This window comes from Zootoca vivipara, chromosome 2 (genome assembly GCF_965207765.1).
Source record: "Zootoca vivipara chromosome 2, rZooViv2.hap1.1, whole genome shotgun sequence".
NCBI classification, from domain to species: domain Eukaryota; kingdom Metazoa; phylum Chordata; class Lepidosauria; order Squamata; family Lacertidae; genus Zootoca; species Zootoca vivipara.
The window spans coordinates 72,576,023-72,602,231 of record NC_142584.1 but is presented as its reverse complement, the minus strand read 5'-3'; the positions used below and the strand labels follow the sequence as shown (position 1 = coordinate 72,602,231).

Below are 26,209 nucleotides of genomic sequence, written 5' to 3'. Positions count from 1 at the left end.
TATAAATGTTGTGGAGCTTCTTTAGGGAAGAGGAAAGCAACGTTGAACTTTTTTTTAGGAAGGAAAGCCCTGTTTTTGGTGGTTCGGGTCATTTTAGGGGTGCAGGGCAAAGATGTTGAGCTTTTTTAGCGGAGCCAAAAAAATTTAACTTCTTTGGGGGGAGCCACTGATCTACCGGTGATCTACCACAGACGTCCAGTGATCTACCGGTAGATCACGATCTACGTGTTTGACATGCCTGATATATAGTGAAGTAGCCACGTTTGCTGATGATACCAAATTGTTCAGGGTGGCTGAAGCAAAAAGAGATTGTGAGGAGCTCCAAAAGAATATCTCCATTATGGAAAGTGTGAGGAGCTCCAAAAGAATCTCTCCATACTAAGCAAATGGAAAGTGAAATGGCAAATTCAATTAACTGTCTGAACAGGCAGTGTCCAACTAGGAACACAAACTTGGGGTTAGTAGGTTGATGAAGATGTCGCTGAGGGCTGGAGGACATTAAGGGCAAGACCAAAACAAGGAGGGAATGTGGATGACCGTCCCCCTATTCCGTAAAGACCAATTTCAGAAGTAGCAATATTTACCAACAGACACCAGAGCTTACATTTAATTCCGTTCTGTCATAGTAAAGACTGGCTGGCACAAGCACAGTGAAAGGCCCATGGTTTTCCAGGAGAAACGAACAACCCATCTCTGTTAAAAGACAACCCCCCACAAAAAAAACAAACCATTAGTATAATAGATCGTGACAGACCTGATTGGATTTGGCAAATTTTTTATGTTAAACTGTATCTTCGGGCAGAGGTGAACAACTTTCCCTTTTTTTAGTACTAAAGAGAGATCCCATTATAGATTGCCTCAGATTCCTTTTTGTTTTCTTCACTACCGTGAAGAACAATGGAGAAATCAAAATGCTTTCACCTGTGCCATTTTCCCAGTTTAAATTTTCTTTATTTGAGCTTATTTTATACATTTCTACTCCACTTCTCTCTCTAAAGTGCCTACAGTTGCATACGTAATAAAAAAATAAATCTGTAAAGCGGTAACATTATCAACAGTGTCATTCAGCCCGTTAACTAAACGGGCGCTAGAACATATGTGAGCGCTGTGCAGAGCACCGGATCGAGGAGCCGGTCTGCAGAGTCAGCGCCCAGCAACGCCGTGCTGGATTGAGGAGGCGATGCTCCGTGCGGCGCTGCTGGGCGCTTAGTGCAGACCGGCTCCTCGATCTGGTGCTCCGCGCAGCGCTGATCAGCGCCGACCCAGCAGGTTGCCGGATCAAGGAAGCGACCTGCCGGGTCGACATCCAGCAGCGCTGCACGGAGCACTGGTCTGCAGAGTCAGCGCCCAGCAGCGCCGCACAGAGCAGTGCCTCCTCAATCCAGCACGGCGTTGCTGGGTGCTGACTCTGCAGACCGGCTCCTCGATCCAGTGCTCCGTGCAGCGCTACTGGGTGCCGACCCGGCAGGCCGCTTCCTTGATCTGGCGGCCTGCCGGGTCGGCGCTGATCAGCGCTGTGCGGAGCACCGGATCGAGGAGCCAGTCTGCACTCAGCGCCCAGCAGCGCCGCACGGAGAATCGCCTCCTCAATCCAGCACGGCGTTGCTGGGTGCTGACTCTGCAGACCGGCTCCTCGATCCAGTGCTCCCGGAACCTGTCCTTCCTGTCGGCGGCAGGGGGACAGGAACGAAGGAGGAGAAAGCAGCCCTTTCTCCTCCTTCCTTCCTTTCTCCCAGCCGCCGACAGGAAGGAGACATCCCAGGGTTTGGAGAAGCGCTTGCGCAGCGCTTCTCCGAACTCCGGGACCTGCCCTTGCTGGACACACACACGTGCGCGCTCTCCCCCCCGCCGCCGCCGCCAACACTCAGTCCGGCTGGGAGTGGCGGTTGGCAGCCACAGGGAAAGGGTAGGTGGGGGGGAGAGCGTGCGCGTGTGTGCGTCCAGTCTCTGCGTCCAATCCCTGTGTCCGTGGGGCACATGCGCAGTAGTGCGGACACAGGGACACAGGGACTGGATGCAGAGACACTTGCACTTTATTATATAGGATACACGGACACAGGGATTGGATGCAGAGACTTGACGCGCGCGCACACACACACACACGCTCTCCCCACCCCCACCCCTCTGCCTACCGTTTCCCTCGCAGTCCTCAGAAGAATCGCGGCCTTCTCCTGGGCGCCCGCTGGCCAACTGGGCTCAGCGGAGCGCCCCAACTAAGCGGCAGCCGTGGGAGGGGCCAGCCGGCCCCCCCCACGCGCCGCCGTCGCAGAAAGAGGCCGAAGCGCGGCCTTCTCCTGGGCACCCACTGGCCAGCTGGGTTCAGCGGAGCGCCCCAACGAGTGGCGGCCGTGGGAGGGGCCAGCCGCCGAAAAAGGCTGAATGTTCTAGCGCCCGTTTATTAAACGGGTTGAATGACACTAGTAATACTATAATGCTTATTATAAATAATTAAAATAGAATATTGTAAATAAGATAAATAATAACTCTGATAATAGCAGTTGATCATAATTTGGCCCATCTACCCAACAGTCACCCACATAACTGTTTTGGTTTCCCCGTCATTGCTGGTGACAGGACCTGTTTGGTGAAATGAACCTGAAATGGCCACCGAAAAATATTTTAATTATGTTCTGAAATACATAATTAAAATACTTCCAGAAGCATAATCAAACAAACTCTGAAGAAACTTACCAAACATTTTTATTGCATTGTTCAATGCCCTGGCATTTCTTCCTACCACATTCAGAGAATAGATCTGCCCCAGGATGGTTTTGTAACACTTCCTGCCATCTCCAATTTCTCCATCTTTGCAGGTACATCTGCAGATAGATCAATATAAGAGAAGAATGAGAATGGTCCCCCCACCCCTGTAAGCTGCTCAGTTACCAAGGTTGGTTGCAACTAAGTCACACAGATTTCTAACAATCCCAGAGCTACATGCACCATGGGACGGACAATTGACATTTTAATAGTGTTGTGAGGTTTTTTGGGGGGGATTAGGCTGTATGCCTGAGTCCCTTCCAATTCCTGGATGCAGCAATCAATTGCTGGAATAGCCAGGCCTAAGTCTGGGTCGCTAAGGTAACAAAGGAAGTGGTTCTGTGTCAGATTACAAATGGGTGGCCCTCCCTCCCTCACCTACTTGTGGGTGAGAAGGACAAAGGCCAGAGTTGAGAGTAGCGTTTATGTGAGCTAGAAGCTGGAAGCAAGGCAGCAGGCTAGGAAGGCAGAAGGTCAGAGCCATGCCTGCTTGAATCCAAGACCATGGCCATGGGAGAGGCACCTGAATGTGAATGCTGGGAACCCCTCCATCTCAGGCTCAGGTTGCATAAATGTGTAAATAAACCAAATATCCTAAAGACACCACCGTCTCCACTGTCCCTCATTCTCACACAGCTCAGAGATAGGGGTGACATTCAACACTTAATAGAAATACTGTAATTAAATTAAGCATTGCTTATCAATCTTTAAATGTTCACAGTAGCTTGTGACATCATTTAACTTACTACGCAACAATAATATTATAACAGATGCAATAAATATAGCCAGCGTCAATTAAAAGCTACAGTAAAATCAAGATAATCCTAAAGTTCAATTCACATTAATGTTATTTTGTTGCTTCTTGCTTGCTTATATATCACTGTAGTTACTTTGTTCCTTTTGCCTTTATTCCTTTTATTCTGGAATTTTTCAAGACTCTTTAGATAATGGTTGCTTTTCTTTGTTCTTACTGCATTGTCCTTGTGCTGTTGATTTCTATGTGTTGTTGTTGTTGTTGTTGTTGTTGTTGTTGTTGTTATTGGTGGGAGTGGTTTTGAACCTGCAGAACCTTTGGGGGGAACTTCCCCCCACCTTTCCTCCCCTCCTGATCATTAGTCTTTAACCTCACATGGGAGGGAGTTCTATTCTTCATTTTATCCTATATGCATGCCTTTTCTCCAGCAGTTAAAATTGAGCAAAGGAACACTATAGCTACAGAACAGTTTCCCCCACCTCAACCTTCCTAACGTGTTCCTGAGAAGCTTACCTTATTGAAGCATCTGGGTCAATCTCACACTTCGCAGATCTGTCACAATGATGCGACCGACATGAAAGGGTGCTGAAGCAACTGTTATCACCATGCCTGATGAATCCTGGCTTACACAGACAACTTGACTAAGGAAAGAGACACCAGAGGAGCAATTTTGTTGCTACATGATTATCTTTGGGGGAGTGTTTGCACAAGGCTTCTTCAGCATCTCTTCCTTGCAGTTCACAAGGAACTAGCCCTAAGCAACTGGAACACCCTCCCATCAGATGTCAAAAAGGAAAACAGCTACCAGATTTTTAGAAGACATCTGAAGGCAGCCCTCTTTAGGGAGGCTTTTAATGTTTAAGAAATTAGTGTATTTTAATGTTTCTGTTGTAAGCCGCCCAGAGTGGCTGGGGAAACCCAGCCAGGTGGGCTGGGTATAAATAAATTATTATTATTATTATTATTATTATTATTATTATTATTATTATTTGGACAGAGACTTCCCTTCAGACCCTTCTAATGGGGTACCCTGTTATCGCCGCCACAGGGAACAGGGTGTGGGTGATTCACCACTTCACCACACACCGATTGGATGGAAGACTATAGGATTCTGCCCAAGGCCTAAACCGCCAAAGTTGTGACTAGTGCTATGGGGAAGGTGAAACCTGCAGAGCAGGGGAAATTCCTTTCCGGCTCCGAATACGGCAACTGCCAAAAGACCACAGCAAAGCCCTCTTAGCTGAAAAAAAATGGTTAGAGCAGTAATCAACTATTAATGGAGGGGGACGGGTGGGTGACGCTCCCGGCTGCCGGGCTAAGTAAATGGCCATGCCCCAGCCCACTGCAGATTGGCTCATTTGAAGGATGGGTTTGGCGGGAACCCGTGAGCCTCCGTGGCAGCCAGAGAGGACAGAAAGAACATCCTAAAATGGCATCGCACGCCCGAGCCACAACCGCCGCTCACCAGCAAGATGGTAAGTTGCCAATATCAACAAAAGCATCCATAAAATATCACTGATATTCTGTGAACTTATTTCAGTTTTGGGATACTATTATTAAAAGTACAAGCTAATAGTCCATCGTGTAATGGGGCACATGGCAGCAGCTGGTGGTCCTGATTAACGATTTTGAACCTCAAAAGACCATTCTGACTGCCATCTGAAAACATGCTTACTAGGGATGAAGCCCCAATCAAGACAGTGGGACTAACTTCCAAACCGACATGCACTTCAGTATGAAATAAACATGCATGTCAGTGCAAATGTTTCAAACAAGTGCTTATGATGCTTTTTTTGCAGACAAACCTATGCTTGAGAACGTACCATAATAAATTACACCAAAGACAGGTAGAGTGGGCTACCTGCACGTTTCCCAACCAAGGGCCCAAGAAATGTTCTTGACTGCGTCTAGTTTTAATCCCACCTTGCTCTGGACACTTTCTGCACTTTGGTACATGCAAACTTAAAAGATGCTTATTGCAAGCTGATTACTCTTTGTCACCCAGAGTGTGACTCTATAGTAATCTGTACTGTAGAGTGTGACCACTGCAGTAATCCACAATGACTTATTCTCCGCTGATAAATAATTCAGCTTTCAAGTGGTTTTGTAAATTTTAGCCCTTCCATTTCTAGGAAGTATCATCTACAGGCACTTTGAAAACTATCTAGAAAACTGCACACAATGTCATTCATTTTTAGGGCAGAACAGCAACAGCTGAACCTGTGTGGTCTTGTGGTAGCCAATATATCCGACTCTATAATATCTGCACATTATTAGCAAACCTAACTGCAATTAACCAGCTTACCTCTCCTGGTCTTATATTGCTACACACGGAAGAATTTCTAGGGCAGCCTCCATAATCAGTGAGACAAGGATTTATGGGTTGACAAACCCTCCCATTTCCAAGGTACCCAACTTTGCAAGTACACTCATACTTGTTTGGCCCAAGAGTCTCGCAAGCTGCAAACGAGGAGCATGGGTAGGAGCTGCAAGGATCCTGGTCTGGAAAAAAAAAGTAAATGAGGGATACTATGGGTAAATGATAGACTGGATAAAGATGCCTAACCCCCAGAACTTAAAGGCTGTGCAGTATAGTTACATAGTCAACCAATGGAAGGGGTAGCATGTACATGGAACATTTTTTTGCTGAAATTCAGTAGACGTGATCTAATTTGAAAGTGTCTCCTTCATCTGTGCAACATGTGCCCCACCCAAGTCAATATCAACTAGGTCAAGATTTGGGCACTGCAGTCATTGATTTGGCCAATGACATCACTTTCTAGTGTTTCTATCAGACCTCAGCGGCAGTGCTAGGGAACTAATGCCTTGGTCCCAAGGGATTTATACAATGATCTTCAGAAAGCTTTGAACCTGACCCCATGCCTAACATCTACGTGAAACTGTGGGGAGAAGCTGTCTAGCCATTTTGGGATGACACCCAATTCTACTTCCTTTTAACAGGGCTGGGTGAGTGTGTGGAAGTTCTGAATAAGTGACTGGAATCATTGAGGGAGGGAGGGAGGATAAGCTAAAGCTCAATCCAAAAGGGGAGGTTATCTAACAGAAGCCTAAATAAAGATTGAGTGCATTGCTTTGGAGTGCTGTTCCAGGCCTTGCTCCTGGATCCACAGGTAGTATTTGAGGCAACTGTTTACAGTATCCTGGTCATTCCTTGATACATGCCAGACTGGACTATGATGATATCCTCTAAATGAGAAAAATGTTCAACTTCAGTTAGTTCAAGATGTGGAGGCTGGGTTAATTTTCATGGATGAGCCAAAGAAAACACATCAGCCCTAGTGTTTTAACAACTACATTGGTTCCAAAGGTATTTTTCCAAGCATAATTCGTAGTGATTTTGTTGAGTTTACAGCCCTAAATGGCTTGGGCCCTGATTCTGTATGGCAACACTTCTCTCTTACTAGTTCCCCTTCTTTCGAAATCTTTAGAATAACTTTCTGCCTTGAGGTCCTTCCTTGCCTCAAGTTAGATTGGTGGGAATGAGGAGGAAGGACTTTTTCAGCAGTAGCATTCACACTTTGGAACTTTCCTCGGGGAAATTTGGGGAGGTAATTCGATATTCAGCTTCCTGAAAGCTGTTTAGACATTGTTATTTCAGTAGTGGTGGTTGGCTTGTTATTATTTTTAATTATTTTTCTTCAATTGCATTATCGTTTTACTGCTTATATACTGTTGAAACTTTCATAGGTTTAATTAGTATACATTTTCTATAGATGCATTTGAACACTAAAAAGCAGAGGTAGGCAACCTCAGGCCCGTGGGCCCAATCGCCTTCTCAATCCGGCCCACGGACGGTCCGGGAATCAGCATGTTTTTACATGAGTAGAATATGTCCTTTTATTTAAAATGCATCTCTGGGTTATTTGTGGGGCCTGCCTGGTGTTTTTACATGAATAGAATGTGTCCTTTTATTTAAAATACATCTCTGGGTTTTTTTGTGGGGCATAGGAATTCGTTCATTTCCCCCCCCCCTTCAAAATATAGTCTGGCCCACCACATGGTCTGAGGGACGGTGGACCGGCCCACGGCTGAAAAAGGTTGCTGACCCCTGCTATATAAATGCTACTCAAATGCCACACATTTCCTCTCACCTTGACAGTAAATTCCATTTTTCTTGTACCCTGGCAGACATTCACACCTTGACTGCCCACCCTTCACCACACAAATGGAATTGGCTTCGCAGATTACACCTCCGCAGTTGAGAAGTTCTGAAATATTTAAAACAGAGATATTTTAAACTAGGCATCCAAGGAAAATATGTGGCTTTCAGCCCCTTGGGTACACTTACATAAGTAAGCCTCAATGTGTTCACTCACAACTAAGGACTCACAGGATTCTGGTCTGCATGAGTATCTAAGGGCACATCTAGGCCCAAGAGCCACAGCTGCATGTTATGTTATGTTTTATGTTGTTATGTTGTTATGTTATGTTGTTATGTTATGTTATGTTATGTTATGTTATGTTATGTTATGTTATGTTATGTTATGTTATGATCACACCTAGACACAATCAGTGGAACAGACACATTTTTATGGGGTCTGAAAAGGGAGGGATGGGCCCTGGGACAGTTTTGTTCTGTTAGGTAGAGTACTCAATAAAAGCTAAACGAAACAACAACAAACAAAAACACACAGCTCTTGCCTGGGATGTGAAGGACCTGAGCTTGGGCCCCATGGTCAAAGGGAAATCATAAAGTGTTGGGGGAGGGGGAGAGAAGAGGGATTAGGTGTGCAACATTAGCAGTACAGTATTTTTAATAAGAATTTGTAAACATAACATAACATGATTATTTTTTACTGAATAGTGGTACCGTATATACATATTTTTCTAAATAATTAAATAAAATGATGGCGTAGGCAGGATCACGACATTGTAAGATGTTTGTCTAGGCATAAATTCACATGACAGTTAGTACTTGATTACTAAGGAACTGCCCGCGGCAGTCAAGCCAGGTCATGCAATAAATGCGGACACATCAGCCACATATGTGGCATTTCCAAGCATAAATAAGTTCATGCCCTGAATACATGCTACAACTATGTCAGGACCTGCTTAGTTGTCCTTCCTTACCCGGTTATTTTGTGTGTGTGTGTGTGTGTGTGTGTGTGTGTGTGTGTTTTTTTCTGCAGTTCTCACAAGCAAAAGGAGTGTGCCAGTGGAATAGAAAAGAAACCAGACAGTTGCGTGTGAAGAAACCAGCCCCCAAATAAAGACACAATAATAGACATAGAATTTAGTTTAAGGTTTTTGGCATTAATTTGGCCACAACTTTATTGATTATAGCATGTGAGTGGTTGCTTAGGCATTGGTTCCAGACTACCTGAACCTGCACGGTGGCAGGAACAGGACTGACACTGGACTCCACCATATGTCAGTAAGGGAAAGTATCCTGGGGGAGCAAGAACTGGCTTCGATCTCACAGCTCACCCCAGATGCTCCCAGGGGCTCTGGCGTGGCCCTAGCCCCTTGACAGGGTTCGGACAAAAGCAAGGCAAGCCCCTGGATTCCCTTAACGGAATTCCCTAGCAGCAGCAATGGAGAGGCAGGCACAGCCAACCACGGCCCCTCCTCAAAACAGTGAACCAATGCCTAACTGCCAACCTTACAAAGTTGTGACGATTTGCTACATGGTAGGCAAAAACCAAGTAGCACCAACCAATCAGCCAAATGGCAAAATTCCTACTGGGCCCCTGCTCTACAATAGACGTCTCCTAGACAGGCATAGCAAGGCCAAAAGAACAACCCTAAATCTTACCTTCCAAGTTCCGGACTGCAAAATCCGGGACCGGCAGCCATTTTACACCGGAAGTTGCATCGATGTAACTTCCGGTGTTACTTTGCCCTTCTATGGGCACCCAAAATGGCCGCCGCTGGCTTCAAAAGTCGCCTGTACACATGTCAGGAAGTGTGCCGACGCAACTTCCGGTGTCGCTTTGCCCATCTATGGGTACCAAAATGGCCGCCGCCAACACCGGAAGTCACGTCTATGCACTTCCGGACATGCGTAAATGCGACTTTTGAAGCTGGCGGCAGCCATTTTTGGTGCCCATAGAAGGGCAAAGCAGAAAGAAAAAAAATGGCCGCCGGCAGGAGAAAATAATGGAGAAAAACGGGAGACAAAGTGATACGGGGGACCACCGGGAAAAGGTAAGTAAAAAAGGGGTTTTCCCGGGGAAAACGGGAGACTTGGCAGCTATGCCCTAAATATAGGGAGAGGAGGGCGGGTGATCCACTGCATGTTGCAAGAAAGAGAAGCTCTCCAGTGACGTGCAGCCGCTTAAATAGCCCCTCGGTAGCCAATAGCCATCCCAACCAGCCAAATTTCTGCCCCAGCAACCGAGGGGCAACCAATGGGGTGTTGTGACCATCCAAACGGTCCCTCCCCTCAACAGGGTGGCAGTTTACGGTGATCTCACCGCATGCCCTCCATGATGGGGGATCCGATTTCTAGGTAGTGTGATTTTTTTACTGGCAGCATAATGCAGTTCCAAAGCTTAGCAGCTACATACAGTTACAGTCTATGGTCTTTCCAGCAACATACAGTCTCCTTGCAGTGTTCCGACCCAGTCTCTGGCCAAGGGCAGAAGCCAAGAGCAAACTTGCTTCAAACTCAAGTGTATTTAGACCAGGCATAGGCAAACTCGGCCCTGCATATGTTTTGAGACTACAACTCCCATCATCCCTAGCTAACAGGACCAGTGGTCAGGGATGATGGGAGTTGTAGTCCCAAAACATCTGGAGGGCTGAGTTTACTTATGCCTGATTTAGACTGTCCTGAGTCCCTCTCATATGCTTAACTAGTTGCAGGTGCAGAATAAACACACCCCAAAATTAGCCGGTACACCTAATGTAACCCTTTCTTGACCCTTTCCTCTGCATCCACACAAAAAAACTCCTCATACCTTAACAAGAACAGCCCATAAATTACCGGTCAAGAAGGACTCCAGCAAGGTGTACTTCATTGTGGATAGGTCTACTTGCAGCCAAGCATCCCAATGTTTTAAGTTTCAAATGGCAAGTTCTGGTAAATTCTTTGTTAAGCAGATCCAATTAAAGAGTGGGCAAAACTGCCTCCTGCATCAGCCTGCCATTTTAGCAAGTTTGCAAATGCAAACATTCCTCACAAAGCCTATCCAGAATTATTGTAGAGAAAGTAAATCTTCGATGAGATACTGTACTCATCATCCAGAGAGAGAACCAGACATAGATCCATAATTTATGGACCTCACCCCAGATACAGTTAGGTTCTGGTCTATGACATAGTTCTGGTCTATGTCAGTTTCACATGCATTCATTCATAAGTCTGTACTGACCCATTTCCATAACAATCTATGATTTAAATATATCACATTCACATTATTTTTGCACGTTTTATCCAAAAATGCATATTTTTTTATGCATTTTGATACCTTTTTTGCACTGACAACTGGATCACAAAATTTACAGCAGTATTAGCCCATAAAATGCTAACTAAGCCACCTCACTTAAAAAGCAGACCAAATGAAATCCTTGAACATCCCTAAGTGTAGCACAACTATATTATATATTCTTGCGACATATTATCTGAAAACAAACACAAGAAGGATCGCAACTGAGAAGAGCTACCATTCTAATCATTTAACTTAAATGGATTCTTTTATACACATCCCAATTGTGTAGAATTCCCAGTTAAGACCACAGTTCTGAGACTCCAACATTATTATCCACACTATTAAATGTAAATATATGTAGTCCAGTCCTGGAGGCTATACAATAGTATTTTTTATATAAATAAGTAAATAAATAAGTGTAAATAAATAAATGAGTGCTCCCTGGAAGGACAGATCGTGAAGCTGAGGCTCCAATACTTTGGCCACCTCATGAGAAGAGAATAATCCTTGGAAAAGACCCTGATGTTGGGAAAGATTGAGGGCACTAGGAGAAGGGGACGACAGAGGACGAGATGGTTGGACAGTGTTCTCGAAGCTACGAATATGAGTTTGACCAAACTGCGGGAGGCAGTGCAAGACAGGAGTGCCTGGCGTGCTATGGTCCGTGGGGTCACGAAGAGTCGGACACGACTAAACGAATAAACAACAATAAATAAATAAATAAATGTAATAAAATATTTGCAAAAGCAGCAAGATGGCATAAAGTGTTTATTTTCCCTACATTTGTTCTGTGTGGAGTTTTTCTTTAAGGAATCTTGTGAGAAAGGACATGCGGAAAGTACACACCTTGGTCACATTTTGGGCCAGTATAGCCAGCGTAGCAGGTACAGCTTCCATCTCCAGAAGGTCCATGGTTGCAGATCCCGTGTCGACACTCACATACTATGCAAGAGAAAATGATGATGAAGGAACATTGTCTGGAGAATATGGGGTAGGGCTATTACATATATAATAACCTTTGCACATAGGAAAATAGCTTAAAGTATATTTGCATCCCATCCAGGGCATTACCAGGCAACCTGACACAGGGAAGAGAAAGGAGGGATTTCCACACCCATTGAGTTTGTGGTTCCTGTCTCCCAAATCAACTAAGATGATCCTACCCAAAAAATACTGCAGTCATTTTCTGCCCACATGGATCTCCTCTGCCCTACCCCAGCAGTTATCCTACAGCTAAGAATGGGTCACTCATTACAGTTAAATAAGAAGCTTACCGGATTGACAATCAGGGCCAAAACGTGTTTCATCCAGGCAGTCTTGGCATGCATAACCACTATACTTCTCCTAAACGAATTAAAAAGAACAACTTTTTACATTGGCACTTCCATGACCCTTACATTACAACAGCCTTGCTTGACATCCAGATGTAAAAATCACCTTGGACTTATCACATACACAAAGGGAATGAGAGATTCTATCTATACATGTTGTCAATCACCTGTTTTGCATGCTTAGTGATCCCAAAATTGCGACAATTAGTTTGTTTTTCTTGAGAAGAAGGCACTGTTATTAGGATAATTTTCTTGTGTCTGACAAACATTCTATGAATGGGAAGTTAGCCCCAAGGGGCTGCCATGCCACTTGAAGACAGTGACCTACACATTGGTTTGGCTTGGTTCTCTTAGTTTTTATCCTTTGTGTTGTTTTTATGACATTGATGACTGACTTGAGCAATTATGGAAAGGCAGGATGAAAATGTTTTTGTTAAAGAAAATAAATACTGTAGAATAAATACAGGATGCACATGAGACAAAAAAAAGGGGGGGGGGCAAATCTATGAAACTAATATTTCTCCTGAAGCAAGCAGAAACAGATAAAAGGAAGTGAATTTTTTTTTGTTTCAGTACAAATAAGGAATGATTCAAATGACCCATTTTGGGCTTGTATTCAGATTGAAGCTGATTCTTTGGAAGTGCGCAAATCCATCAAGGCCAACCTGGAATATTTTGTTCACAGTAAAAACATAATAAGTCAGGCCAATGGCCCAGCTAGTCTAGCATCCTCTTCTCACAGTGGCCACCCAGATGCCTGTGGGAAACATGCAAGCAGGACCAGTCACAAGAGCACTCTCCCTTCCTGTGGTTTCCAGCAACTGGGATTCAGAAGCACCACCGCTGCCTCCATCTGAGGAGGCCGAGCATAGTCATTGTGGTTGGCAGCCATTGACTGTGTGCCTGATCAGAGAATAAGTTTGCCATACAGAAATGAAAACCATGATTTGAAGGGAAGTCCAAATATGTTGATTCGTAGCCATTTCTCTTTGGGCTGCAAACATAAGTGTGCATTTATAAAATTAATACATGTCTGTGCCAGTGTTTGAAGATTAGGGTAGAGGGGAAATTCAATTAAGTTCACTTTTAAAGGAAAAATCTATCAGAGTCACCTTTCTGAACCAATATGAGAACTGCAATGCAGCCATTGTTCAAAATCTGCACTTACCTAATTTTTGCAATGCAAAAATGCAGATATTAGGAGAAAGCATTCACATAAATGATTTTTTTTAATGACAATAACAAAAAAGGGCATTGTGTTAGATAAAATTTCTTGCACAAATGTGTACATTAGTCAAAGTTGCATACAAAAATATATGTAATCATGAGGAGAAACTCACACTAAAATGCTGAGGGATTACCATAAGCATTTTTTTAAAAAATCACAAAAATGTGTAGAAATGTGGAGAACAGAATTCAAGACTGGAAAAAATGATAAATTGAGGGAAACTGCTATCCCTAAATAAAGAGCCAGTATTTTTCAAATATTGTTAAAATGCTGTACCACAAACATGGAGGCAAACCATCTCCCTTTGCCAATGAGGAATCAGCAAATGACAATTCATTTCATTAGCAGTATCTGTGCTAGGGTGACATTTCCTTAATTAAAGAATGCACATACAATGCAGTAAGGAAACCTGAGAAGTTGTAGAATGGAATCACTGTTTGTAAAGGAAATTTCAAGAGAGACTATGCATATTTCAGGGGTTATTTCATTGTAATGAACGTTGCCATGTTTCAGTGGTTAGAAACAAGACAACGCTGATCATCTGCTCCACTTCTAATGACTTATCATGAAATGAAACACAGTCATGATCTGAGCTTTCTGCATCACTAATACAGCCATATAAAAGGAAGCAGATCCTTCCCTAAATCTATGCTCAGGCATGTCATGATGTATGCAAGAAAATGTGATATGTGCTCTGCAGGTCTGAGATGGGGAAACCTATAACCCTCCAGATGTTGTTGAACTCTATGTCAAATCAGCCCCTAGCCAGCAGGGCCAAACGGTAACGGGTTACTGGAATAGAAGTCCACCAACATCTCTTCATCCCTGCTGTAGGTGTATTTAATCCAAATGGAGAAATAAATACTGTATTACTGTTACATAGATGTGGTCTTTTTTTTTAAAGGGGGGAGGAGGTATAAATAGAGACCCACAGATTGTAAATGTATGATATTCCAGTTTTTGAAATTCTGCCCAACAAAAATTCTTTCCTCTACATAAGAAACTTCCACTACATTTGAAATTTTCTCTCAATAGCATACAACAACCTATTAGAGCTGGTTAGGTGCAATTTGAGCTCTTTTGCAGTACCCTTTTCAAAGCCTGCTCCACCGTTAATATACAGGCATTGCATCAGCCAAAAGCAATGGGTTTTTTTTTAGCTGAATAACAGGAAGGAAACCTCGGCGGGCTGGGGCAAGATTTTCAGTAAGAGACACTGTGGAGCGACTGAGCTCTATAGGGATTTTGAGGGTCTGACTGAGCCATTATTTTCAAGAGAACCAGCTATATTGAAGTGGAATAAACACAAAACTTTAAAAACCCAGAAAGCCTGGCAATTTAAGGAGGCCCTTGGGTCCCTATATGACTTTGCTACTTCTACTTCTTTGTCAAAATGACCCTTACCTGCCCTTGCCTATTGGCCTTTGTAGATGAAACTGCTTTCTGTGTAGTTGCCCTAGCTTTGTTCCTAGGGAATGTTTTTCACCCTGCAAACATCTTTTTCCAGAAGACCATCGTTCCCTGGTTTATCCTGACTGGATTTACAACCGTATCCCCAGGAAATGCGCACCAACCGTTACTAATTGCAAATAGCTCCACTTTTACCTCACAGGTGCAAGTTCCGTTCTGTGCTGAACCTTCCAAACAAGTCCCCCGACCACTGCATACCTTTCCAGATCCAACAGGGCATTCTGGAAAACAAAAACACAATTACAGACCAGTTTCAGTTACTAAAATCAGTGTTGGCTTCTCCTAACACCCACCCCTTTATTACCTAGGGTTGTCATATTTCAAAAAGTAAAAACCAGGTCACCCCCCCAAAAAGACCCCCCCCCAAAGTTGTTGAGCTTTTATACAAAACGCCAACAAACACGATTTTTCAATTGACAATTCATGGGTGGGGTTTTTCAGAAATTCCCCCTGGATGTCAATTCTGCCTTTGAAATCCCAGTAACATCCGGATGTATGGCAGCCCTATTATTTACACTATTATGGAGCCTATTACTTATGGTATACTATGGCCCGCACCCCACTTCTATTAAAGCAACTGAGTTCTTAAGCTTATTCAAACAATGTAGGCCAAGCTCTTCATAGAGTGAACAGGAATGGAGGGGAAGCCTCCACTCCTGCAAGTACAAGGGTCTACCCAGGAGCATTTGGGGCAGTGAGCAACTGTTCTTGAAGCTGTGTCTGGATAGGATTGGAAAAGTAGGCCGCAGTGGAGCCTGGAGTGCAGCCCGCCCTGCCCTGTTCTCCCAACCTGGCAGGGCAGAAGGTCTGTCTGGCTCCCCGTTTTTGTAGTAGGTTGGACCAATCCAGAGTCTTCAGTCTACCCACAGGGGCCAGTATTTTACACTCCTGTTCCCTTCTGTGTTTGAAGAGGGATGCAAAGCTTGAACATACGGTGCCAGGTGCCTGCCCTAACCATGGTTTAAGCTCCAGGATCCCTGACTGTTTGGAAACTAATGCATTTAAAGCCTTACCGTAGCAAGCAGGACCCCAAAAACCAGGACAGCAGCGTTTCTCCTCAAATTCCTGCTTACATATTTGAGCACAACCAGGGAGTAAAAGAGTAGTCTCGCCTAGCTTGAGTGTATACCTGAAATAGCAACGACAGCAGTCTGGCAGAGGAGAAAGCAAGGGGTGCACTCCGAAACACCACTGGAGCAGTTTCTAAATTTGTTCCCTGCCCCTGATGAAACCAGACAGTCAGCATCAAACCTCCCCCTCCTATCTGCATACTATATAGCCCAACCCTGCATTATGCTTCTTTGTCATACTAGAGCTTGGGGGGGAAATGTTGTGGGTGGGCTCTTCCCGAGTCAGGGAACAGAAAAGCTTCAGGGGAACAGCAAGCAATGGTTCGACATCATGTATGTTACCCTGAAAATAATAAAAAGAAGAAGAAGAAGCAAAGGTCCCACCTGCAGTTCTTCTGCCCTTCCTTTCCTGGCACTTTCGACCACCCTTTTGGGCACGGCTGTAAGGAAGCCACGGTACAAGAAGTACAAGGTGTATCACGTGTATATGTAAACTTCTGGTCGCATCGCTTAGACTTTAACTGGAAAGTGGGAAGAGCATTTATGAGACACAATTTCCTCCCTTTTTTTCACACGTGTGAATAGAAGCAGTTAGACAGATGCAGGCACACTTACCTATCCCTTCAACATCTCACCTGAAATAAGATGTGGTAGAACACACAGGCTACTTGTCCCTGCACTGTGGCACTTTATATGGTGGTTTGCTTGTCAATGGGATCAGGCAGTGTGGCTATTATATCTCTGTCTGGAGATCATTAAAAGTCCACTGACAATAGCAGGAGCCCCCGATTATCCACTTGCTGGTGCTTTCATTCAGCCTGCAATCCTATACAGTTATCACTTTTATGTCAGTAGTCCCCATTGAGCTCAGTGGGGCCTAATTTGGAGTAGGCATGTACAGGATTGCCCTGACAGATAGCTACACTGCAGCTGGGGATGCTAACTATGTGCTGTCCAAGAGCAGGCAGGAGAGCTCCAGCACAATTAAAACACTTGGGGGTGGGGAACAAAATAATATTTTTTTTCTTCCAGTAACATCTTAGAGACCAACTAAGTTTGTCATTGGTATGAGCTTTTGTGTGCATGCACACTTCTTCAGATACTTGGAGGTGGCTATTTGGAGCAGAGAAATCTGCTGAAGATGGAACGGTGGTATTTATCCTTTTCCTGCCTGATGTTTCTCCAATTTCAATTATACCCCCCAAAAAAGTGGCATTTAAAATTTAGGTTACCTCTTGCATAAAACTTTCAGGCACCCACCCAACTGTGCCAGCAGTTTTTCCTGTCCAGATTACCCACACCCATGGTGGGTACTTCTTTCAAGGAAAACATGCCAGGGGTCTCTCATACATGTTTGCCCATATAGCTTATTCCCAGGGGCTCTCCTTCTTCGTGACAAAATGTAACTGTGCTAAGGAACGTAATCCTTTAGCACATGCAAACCATCTTACTTGTTACGACCAAGCAGTTCAGTTTTCTATCTAGCTCAGCCATCTGTTTCCTACAGTGACCAGCCAGAATATTATATCTCACTTTTCAACAAGTGCAAAGTCCAGGCAAACCTTCATATTCTTTTTTTTCTTTTTCATTTTTGGTACAATACACTGCAGATATGTGCAAGTGTACAATTCCAGTGAAATCAAAGGAAGTATGTACGCCTAAGCAAAATACACATACCAGCCAGGGAGACCAAACTGTTCACTTTATTATGTTTTCTGATTCTTGCAGTAGCCTATATCAGAAATACACAGTGTGTCATTGATTCATAATTTCAGGTAATACCTCAGCACCGGCTGATATAAACGGACTGCAATACCTCTTCACAATATTCACCCAAAGTCAATGACGTGCCCATCTACCCCTTAAAACCCAATATCCAGATTGCTAGAGAAGTCTCAGGACTGAATATTGTTATTTACAAAATCCCACAGATTGAAATCAGTGTTAGTGTACACAGGGAAGCCGCTTCTTTTGAGTCACTGGAAATGGCTGGCCTTCCCTTTCTCTCATCGTTTGCTGATCTGTAGCATGGCAGCTTCAGTTCTTGAGGTGATTATTATTCAGGCATATAGAGAGGATGGAGCTATTGATTTGTTATAATTATCAGCCACCTCATGTGGTGATTCTTTTTTTATTTTGGGGGCGAGCTATGATTTATTTTGAGTTGCATGTATAAAATCAATTTCCAGAAGTGTGTGATATGAAAAAAATAAATTGAGGTTTATGGGGTTTTCACTTCACAATGGGCAAGCTAAAGTCTATTCTGCGTACAGATAAGCACGCAAAGGTCCTTGATTAGTTTTTCCTACTTACAGAAAATACCAAATAATTTTCATTCCTATTCCTCTTGTTCTATGTACTCAATTTATTTTCCTCCCCACTATCGGTGCTGAGGCAAATGCCTTCCGGAATATGTCTCTCACTCATATCTATGTGCCCCTCAGTTGTATCCAGAGTGTCCCTTCCATTAATCAATGGGCTCCTTGTGTTTGTGGAAGGGACCCCAATCTAGAAGGGTGCTGCTAGAGGACAAGGTGTGTTTGTGTAGACAATTTCCATCAATTCCCCTTGCAAATCTCCATTCATGCCATCTCCCATATGGTTCCAACCACCTGGAGCAGCTTTTAGGAGCCTGCAGGGAGGCATGGGGAGCAATCTGCAAAAATTGCCTTCTCCTCCCTTCCATCCCTGGGAGCATCCCATGAGCTTAACTGTGCTCATGGCTAGTCTGGATCTAACCCTACTTATCAAACTATTTTCCATACACAAGAATGCAGGCGCACACAAACACCCAAGCAGTTGACACCAAGTTAAATAAATTTTAATCTACCACCTATCACATTGCAATAAATTACATGCAAATTTAATATAGTTTTTAAGGAAAGCATTTACCGGAGGCATTCTCACCTGTGTGAGAAAGCAAGCACTGTCGCAGAGAAGACTGTTTCTATCTGTGGCTGTGATTAATACAAATTAAAAATAACCAACTTATTTTAAGAGCCAACTTAACTTGGGGCAGGCACTTTTTAAACTGAATCATCAGCCACAGCCACAAAGCCTTATTACAGAGGTGATCTTAATGGTTTCAATTATAAAACTTCACAGCAATATACTAGACATGCTGTTGTCTATTTCACTGCAGGCTGATCCTGTGTAGGCAAGCTTTCCCAGTGAGTTCAACGGCGCTTGCTTCCAAGTAAGTGCCTATATAATAGCACCTTCTAATACCCAAGGCTGCTGCAGCAGCAAACTTACCTGCTGACTTTTCTCTTCAGCTGTAGAAATCAAGCATGCTGCATAGAAGAAAAAGAAGAAGCCAGATGTTTTCATGGCCATGCCTTGATTGAAAAGACCCCAGTGCTTAAAGGGAGATGTGGAAGATGCTGTTTCTTCAAGATAACACCGCCTACTAAGAATCAGATCCAAGAAAACCAGAAGCTAAAAGTAAACACAGAAAAAGCTTTCGCGTGCTGAGAGTCTCTTATTCCAAAGTATACATGAGCAGCATTGCTTTGACTGAGCATGAATTGTCAGTCAGCAGATATTTTAAAGTGGGGAGAAAGCGGAGGTACAAATATGATCCTGAGGGGGGGAAAGTTTGCTCAAAACAGAAACGTCTATGGATTTCCTCTCACATATCAGTTCAAAACAGAAGGAAGGAAATCCTTCGTTTTCAGCGGTATGGAAAGGAGTATGCTAATCATATTCTTGTGAAGTAAAGCTGAAGGCTGAACTAGATGGGATCTTGATTCAGATGGGAAATTAATATAGTATGATCAAATTGTTTCAGGGTCTCTGTGTTTTTACTGCCATTTAATAGGCTTCCACTGTTCAAAATATAAACGAACTACGTGCCATATTTGAGAATTTTTTTGGGGGGGGGGGGTATTTTAAAAATGACTGGGATCATCGTCACAAAAATCTTAAGATAGTTTCCCACTAAAATGTCTCAACTATTTCTAAGACATGTTAGTGACAGCTAGATTAATCCCTATAGTGTTTTCCCCAAATATATGGAGTACAGTAATAAAATATATGTTATCTTGGGCGATTTTTGAAATGGACCTTGCTGCCAAAGACACCACACATACAGACTCCCCCACATTCAACTTCCCTAATATATCTGAACCTCTTTTTAGTTGATTTCTACATAGAATATTCCTATTGCATTATAATTATAACATTGGATAGAACAATTACAAAGCAACATGGCTGAATTATATTCTTAAACTATACAGTTAGAATGTACACCACATGAACATAATGACCAGGGTCCAAAAAAGCCTCACAGCTAGTTCTGAACACTCAAAGGGGCTATAGATGTGTTTATTGAACAGTAGCTCCTCTGTGAAAGACTTTTAGAAGCCGTTTATGGTATACAGTGGTACCTCTACTTACTTACGAATTTAATGCGTTCCGAACGCATTCGTAAGTAAAAAAAAAAAGTAAGTCGAATTCCATAGGAATGCATTGGGAGACAAAATTCATAAGTTGAAGCAACACTATCTAAAAATTCGTAAGTAGAAAAAATCCTATCTAAACCGCATCCAAGATGGCGGACAGAGCTACATTCGTAAGTAGAAACATTCGTAAGTAGAGTTATTTGTAAGTAGAGGTACCACTGTACTGTGGGGATCTACAAAAGAAAATCAAATAGGTTTTTAAAATGTATTTAGTTTGTTCCCCGCCTTTCGTCCAGCATGTAACTCTAGGTATGGTACATGCCTAGAGTTCTCAGATGATCTACCATTTGGACACTGACCAGACTTGGACTAGTTTCCAAGCATCATCATGTACATTTCAACCATGCTCTGGGACCATTAGTGTTAGATCATGTGGCCTGTGGCCCTCCAGATAATGGAGTCCAACTCCCATTAACCCCAACCAGCATGGTCAATGGTCAAAGATGACCAGAGTTGGAAAACCAACATCTGAGAGGTCACAAGTTCCTTGCCACTGCTTTAAATTTCAGCCTTCATTTTATATGTTCGTGTTATCACTTCAACAGCCTATTTAATACTTAATACAATTCAACAGCATGGATGGGGAACTTATGGCCCTCCACAACTTTCATCCTCCCTGACCATGTTGGATAGGGCTGATGGAAGGAAGTAGATAACATCTGGTTCACGCATTCCCACCCCAGTTTCGCATATACACAAACTTGCATAGGGCAGTACGTCAAAGCCCTATTTGTTGCAGTGAATCTTCTAGTGTGATCCTTGAATTTAAATGATTAACAGACCTAAACTGCCTACTGTATATACACTAAAGTGTATAGTTGTGTCCGGGGGGGGGGGAACGACGACAGTATTTGTATATCAGCATGCAAAGAAAGAAGGTATGAGAAGAGATAGATGCTGTACTTGCTACGGTAAGTGCAGGCACTTCTCTCATCACAACAAAGTGTATCTATGGGCTGTATAAATTCTATGAACCCAGGTCTCATTGTTTCCACCTTGGTCTAAGACAGGGATCAGCAACCTTTCTCAGCTGTGGGCCGGTCCACCATCCCTCAGACCATGTGGTGGGCCGGATTATATTTTTTTGGGGGGGGGGGGAAATGGAATAAATAATAAATATATTTGAAAAATGAACGAATTCCTATGCCCAGAGACGCATTTTAAATAAAAGGACACATTCTACTCATGTAAAAACACGGTGATTCCCGGACTGTCTGTGGGCCTGATCGAGGCTATTGGGCCGCCCGCATCTGGCCCATAGGCCTTAGGTTGCCTACCCCTGGTCTAAGATGTCCTTGAATATTTATGACAAATGGCAGTAGCTTGTCATTCTTTGCACAGCAGAGCAGGGGGTTGACAGGAATGGATTGAGATATGCAGGAAATGCAACAGAGGAGTGTGTCAACTTTGCACACATAGCTGGAATGTTGTTTGATACTGCTACCACCACCGTATTTCCACAGCCCAAGACAAGCCGCTGTTCAATGTTAGTGGCTTGTCTCTTCAGCAATGGTGTAGAAACAGAAAGCAAAGCTCTGGCTTCATGCAGTGTGTGTGTGTGTGTGTGTGTGTGTGTGTGTGTGTGTGTGTTGGATTTTGGTCCTCTCCCTCCTTCATACCAGAAAACATAAAAGCACTTTCATTTTTAAAGTACTTGGAGAAAGCACTGGACTAGAAAACCATTATTTTGTGAAGCATTTGCAATCTCCAATTAGCTTTAGCAGTTTCCTACAATTGAAACCTCATGTTTATGTAGTATTGACAAAAATTAAAGACTGCCAAGACTTAAGCTATACCATAAAATGTACATTACCCTGTGTGGGTTTTCTGAGGTCTACAAATTCCTAAGGTCAGCTGAGAAAGATGTTTAAAATCCCATATTTTAAATTTGAGGAAACGTTTCTATTCAGTTCATAATAGTCTGATTGTATAAGTTATCTGAGGCAGGGAGAGAAAAGGATATAATTAAGGGTAAACCAACTAAATTATAGCTCAGCTTCATTAGCGAAAAACAAAACCTTGTGAGGAAGGTTATTGTGTGAATGACTACATGTGACTTTGAGCTCTTGAGTCAGTAGTGTCAGAACTCATCTAGGACAGCAAGCCTCTAAAAGGGTATGATTTGTGCTTGAGAGAGAAGTCCAGCTCTCCATTCTTTTAACCTATTACCAAATGATGTAGGGAAATGTGATCCTTTCAAGTAGTTGAAAAGCACTGAAAGTACTAACACTATACAGTACTTGCAAGTGGCTTGGCTTAACATGGACAACATTCACTGATACCCTGTACTCCATTGTTCCCGAGTTCCAGTAAACTCATTCAGGGCCACCCAAAGGCTGCACATGTGGAACTAAAGATGTTGAATTGTCATGGATATCCTTCTGTTCCCTGTGGGCCAAAGAGCTGCTAACCTCGTCTGGAGATTTGTGGTTACAGGTAGGTAGCCGTGTTGCTCTGCCGTAGTTGAAACAAAATAAAAAAAATTCTTCCAGTAGCACCTTAAGAGACCAACTAAGTTTGTCATCGGTATGAGCTTTTGTGTTTCAGATACATCAGATTTGTGATTATGGTGTATAAAACAAGGAATTCTATGATAACATGCATCTGGGCTAGAAATACTTCATCCCCTAGAATTCAAGTGTACTAGAAACAATTGGCCAGTTTCCTGCTATCTAGAGTGGAAGAGTTCCCCCACTCCCAAATTCTCCTTAAATATATTATGGGAGATAGTGTGCAAGCTTAATTATCAAAGTATAATCATAACAGCAGTTGTGCCATGTGTTGCACCTTTCAAAATTGCAAGACACTTGTATTTAGCTGTTGCGCTATCCTAAGAATGATGTCAGGGAATGGCCGTTGTGCAAGAATGGTATCAACCATTCTTTTTGTAAGCATTATTTCAAGAAAAGTTCTACATTCCTCTCCACACAAAATAAAAGAGAGTTTAATGAACACTTAAGAAGTTAGTTGTCCCTAATGTTGCCCATTTCAACTATACAAAACTATCATTTCACTCAAGGGAACATTTCCCTTCTTTTATTTCCCATTATGAAATATGCTTCTAATAATGTTTGGCATAATTAATACATCTGCCAGATTACGCAAGAGAAAAGTGGATCGCAAAGGAATCATTCTTGAAAGAATGCAAATTTGTGAAGTCCAAGTATTTTGCAATAGGTTTTTATTGTGTATGCCAGATAGACAAAATAATCATATAGGCTCAGTCCCTTTTATGAAAGCTTCCCCTGGAAGGAACTGCCCATGACTTGGATTATTTGCTATAATGGTCTCTTATCAAAGTCAGAAACACAAATTTTGGTTTATTTGTATTGAGAAACTTGGCAACAGAAAAACACAGTGCTCTGAACTACAAGTATCCTTTGATTTGTTGGCAACAGGGCAATTATTGTCAACCCTGGCCAACCTTTGTCTGCATTAGTGAACTGAAATTGATAACTTTTCACAACTGTTTAAAAGTGTCCATCAGATGTAACAGTAACTTTCAGTTATAGGTGAATTCTTCCATCATGTTCATGATTAGCAAACAAAATTAAATTTGACACATCATAAAAGAATGAAATGTAAAAATTATAAGGATTATTAAATAATTGTTAGCAGCATAGGCAATAAAATACATCTTGAACAAAGAACATTGCACGTTGACATAGCTCAAGCATTTTTAGTTACCATTATTTACATAGCTTGTATAGAATAGCAAGACTGATTTATATGTACAAAAACCACAGTGGAAACATAACAGTCCTAATGAAAGTATGCCAAGTATTGACTCCTTTTGTTCCATACAGTTGCCTGGGATGCTTAATAAGGAATCTGAATGTGTACTGTTACATAAAAATATAGTTTAGAAAATTCCAGTTTTAATGTTTTAGCAGATTGGTTGTACTATTAAAACCTCTTCACTGCACAAGGAACTATAACAGCAACACACAAGAAACTTCAATGTAATATGTTGCTGTGAAGAGAGTGCCAATCCCTGCTTAATTCAATCAAAGCTGTGCTTTAAGTCATAGTCTTCGGCCTGATCTCTCTCAGCTCTGCAGTAACTAAAATATTTGGAAAAGATGAAACTACCCAGTGAGCTCCAAAGGTAGCTCTCGACCACATAAGATCTCCCACTGCCTAGCAAGGAGAGATATTAGTTTCTCGCGGCTTTCTGGACTTGGGATGAAGACACACCACAGGACCTCTCGACTGCTGCTGCCTTCCTGGGTGACCTGCCCTTTAGGAAAACTGAGAACATTGCCAAAGTGATCAAGGGTCAGATTCTGCATGAGATCTTGATTCTGAATGTCATCAAAAACAAACGTGAGCGCCTGCGGATATGTCTGATATCCCATGAGCACTCTGTCTAAATCACGAATCCTTCTTCCATCTGCAAGTTGATACTTGTCTTTCTTTGGCGGTTCCTTAGCAAATTCAGGAAGTGGATAACTGATGTAATCCTCATTGAAAAGAAACATATCCGAGCTGGTTAAGATCAGCGTTTTAGGTTGAAGTGAGCTGTTGGATTTAGCAGTCCCTTCTGTAGCATTCACTTGAAATGCTAGCACATAGAGAAGTATATTCAGAGACTGAAAGTTAATCACACAGTTCATCTTCTCTGCTACTAGAAAGGCAAGGTCCCCAATTTCTTCTTCATTGGGATATATGAACTTCACTCTACTAGAATGAATCAGTTCATAATTCTCCATTTTCCCTGTAAGGAGAAATACACAATTTATAGTCTGCACTTATTAAAATAATTCTACCAAGGAAGCAACTAAAAAGTTAGGCTAAAATTCACACAGCATGTTTTTATCTGCAATATTAACAGCAGGCTTTCAAACTGAAACTTGGAGTGATAAGTGGATACTTTGTCAAATATATTCCCTCTCAGCCTCAGTCCCCCACATGTAATGTGATGATAACCACATCAAGCAGGCCCGTACTAAGGTTCATTGAAATAATGTATGGGAAGCACTTTGAACCTACTAAATCACATCACTTTTAAGATTGCAGTTTAGTCCCTGCCCCTTTCTCCAAGATGCTTAGGGTAGTATACATGGTTATTCCCTTGCTCACTGTATCCTCACAGCAAGTCTGTAAAATCATACTGAAAGGTAGCAACTGGTCCAAGGTCATCCAGTGTGAGCTTCATGGCTGAGTGGGGATCTGAATTACAATTTCCCCAGGCCTAGTCAGACAAACTAAGCACTACACCGGCTCATGCCAAGTATCAATAAATTGTATAGAATGCTTTCTGAAAGAAGTTAACTGCTGATGGTCAACTTTTTTGTTGGCCTAACTTTTCAACTTCCTCTTTCATTCTTGGAATTTACTCAGGAGGGAGTGGGGAAGAGTGCTAAAATGCAGCTATCAGCATAATCCCATATGGTCCCCTCTACCCCAGTATTTTTTGTGCTTTTCAGTTAAGTTCTATACTAGTTTAGCATTCCCAGAAACACTCTTCATACCCTCTCTACACATGCAAAGAAATCACATGGTGTGGGAGTCATGGGATTGTACTACTTCAGCCAGCAGGTGGGGATAGAAAAGTACTGTGTCAGAAGGCTGGAATCCTTCCATCCTGTTAATTTTGTGTCTATAATAAGTTGGGCTCTTTGCAAGGGAGGGACAGAGAAAGAGGAAAATCTAAATGGTACAGTGTTTAGATCAGCAAAAAGAAAACTCAGACAATTAAGGCTATTCATTTCCATCTGCTTTTCCATCTTCCCTTCTCTA

At 42.7% G+C, this 26,209-nt stretch overlaps 2 protein-coding genes across 2 annotated transcripts in view; both read right to left on the bottom strand.

Annotated features, from left to right (window-relative positions):
* The window catches only part of STAB1 (stabilin 1), a 101,880-nt gene extending 82,358 nt beyond the window's left edge, over positions 1–19,522 (bottom strand). The window contains exons 1-11 of the mRNA XM_035106132.3: positions 19,260–19,522; positions 16,389–16,525; positions 15,948–16,063; positions 15,070–15,155; positions 12,180–12,249; positions 11,752–11,847; positions 7,627–7,743; positions 5,820–6,016; positions 4,028–4,155; positions 2,692–2,819; positions 605–693 (exon numbers count right to left, since the gene is read on the bottom strand). Of these exons, the coding sequence (XP_034962023.2) occupies positions 605–693; positions 2,692–2,819; positions 4,028–4,155; positions 5,820–6,016; positions 7,627–7,743; positions 11,752–11,847; positions 12,180–12,249; positions 15,070–15,155; positions 15,948–16,063; positions 16,389–16,525; positions 19,260–19,340 (1,245 nt within the window). The 5' untranslated portion in view covers positions 19,341–19,522. The remainder of the gene's footprint in view (positions 1–604; positions 694–2,691; positions 2,820–4,027; positions 4,156–5,819; positions 6,017–7,626; positions 7,744–11,751; positions 11,848–12,179; positions 12,250–15,069; positions 15,156–15,947; positions 16,064–16,388; positions 16,526–19,259) is intronic.
* Positions 19,523–23,632: 4,110 nt separating this feature from the next.
* Positions 23,633–26,209, bottom strand: part of NISCH (nischarin) — a 39,499-nt gene continuing 36,922 nt past the window's right edge. Inside the window, exon 21 of the mRNA XM_035106124.3 lies at positions 23,633–25,184. Within this exon, the coding sequence (XP_034962015.2) occupies positions 24,556–25,184 (629 nt within the window). The 3' untranslated portion in view covers positions 23,633–24,555. The remainder of the gene's footprint in view (positions 25,185–26,209) is intronic.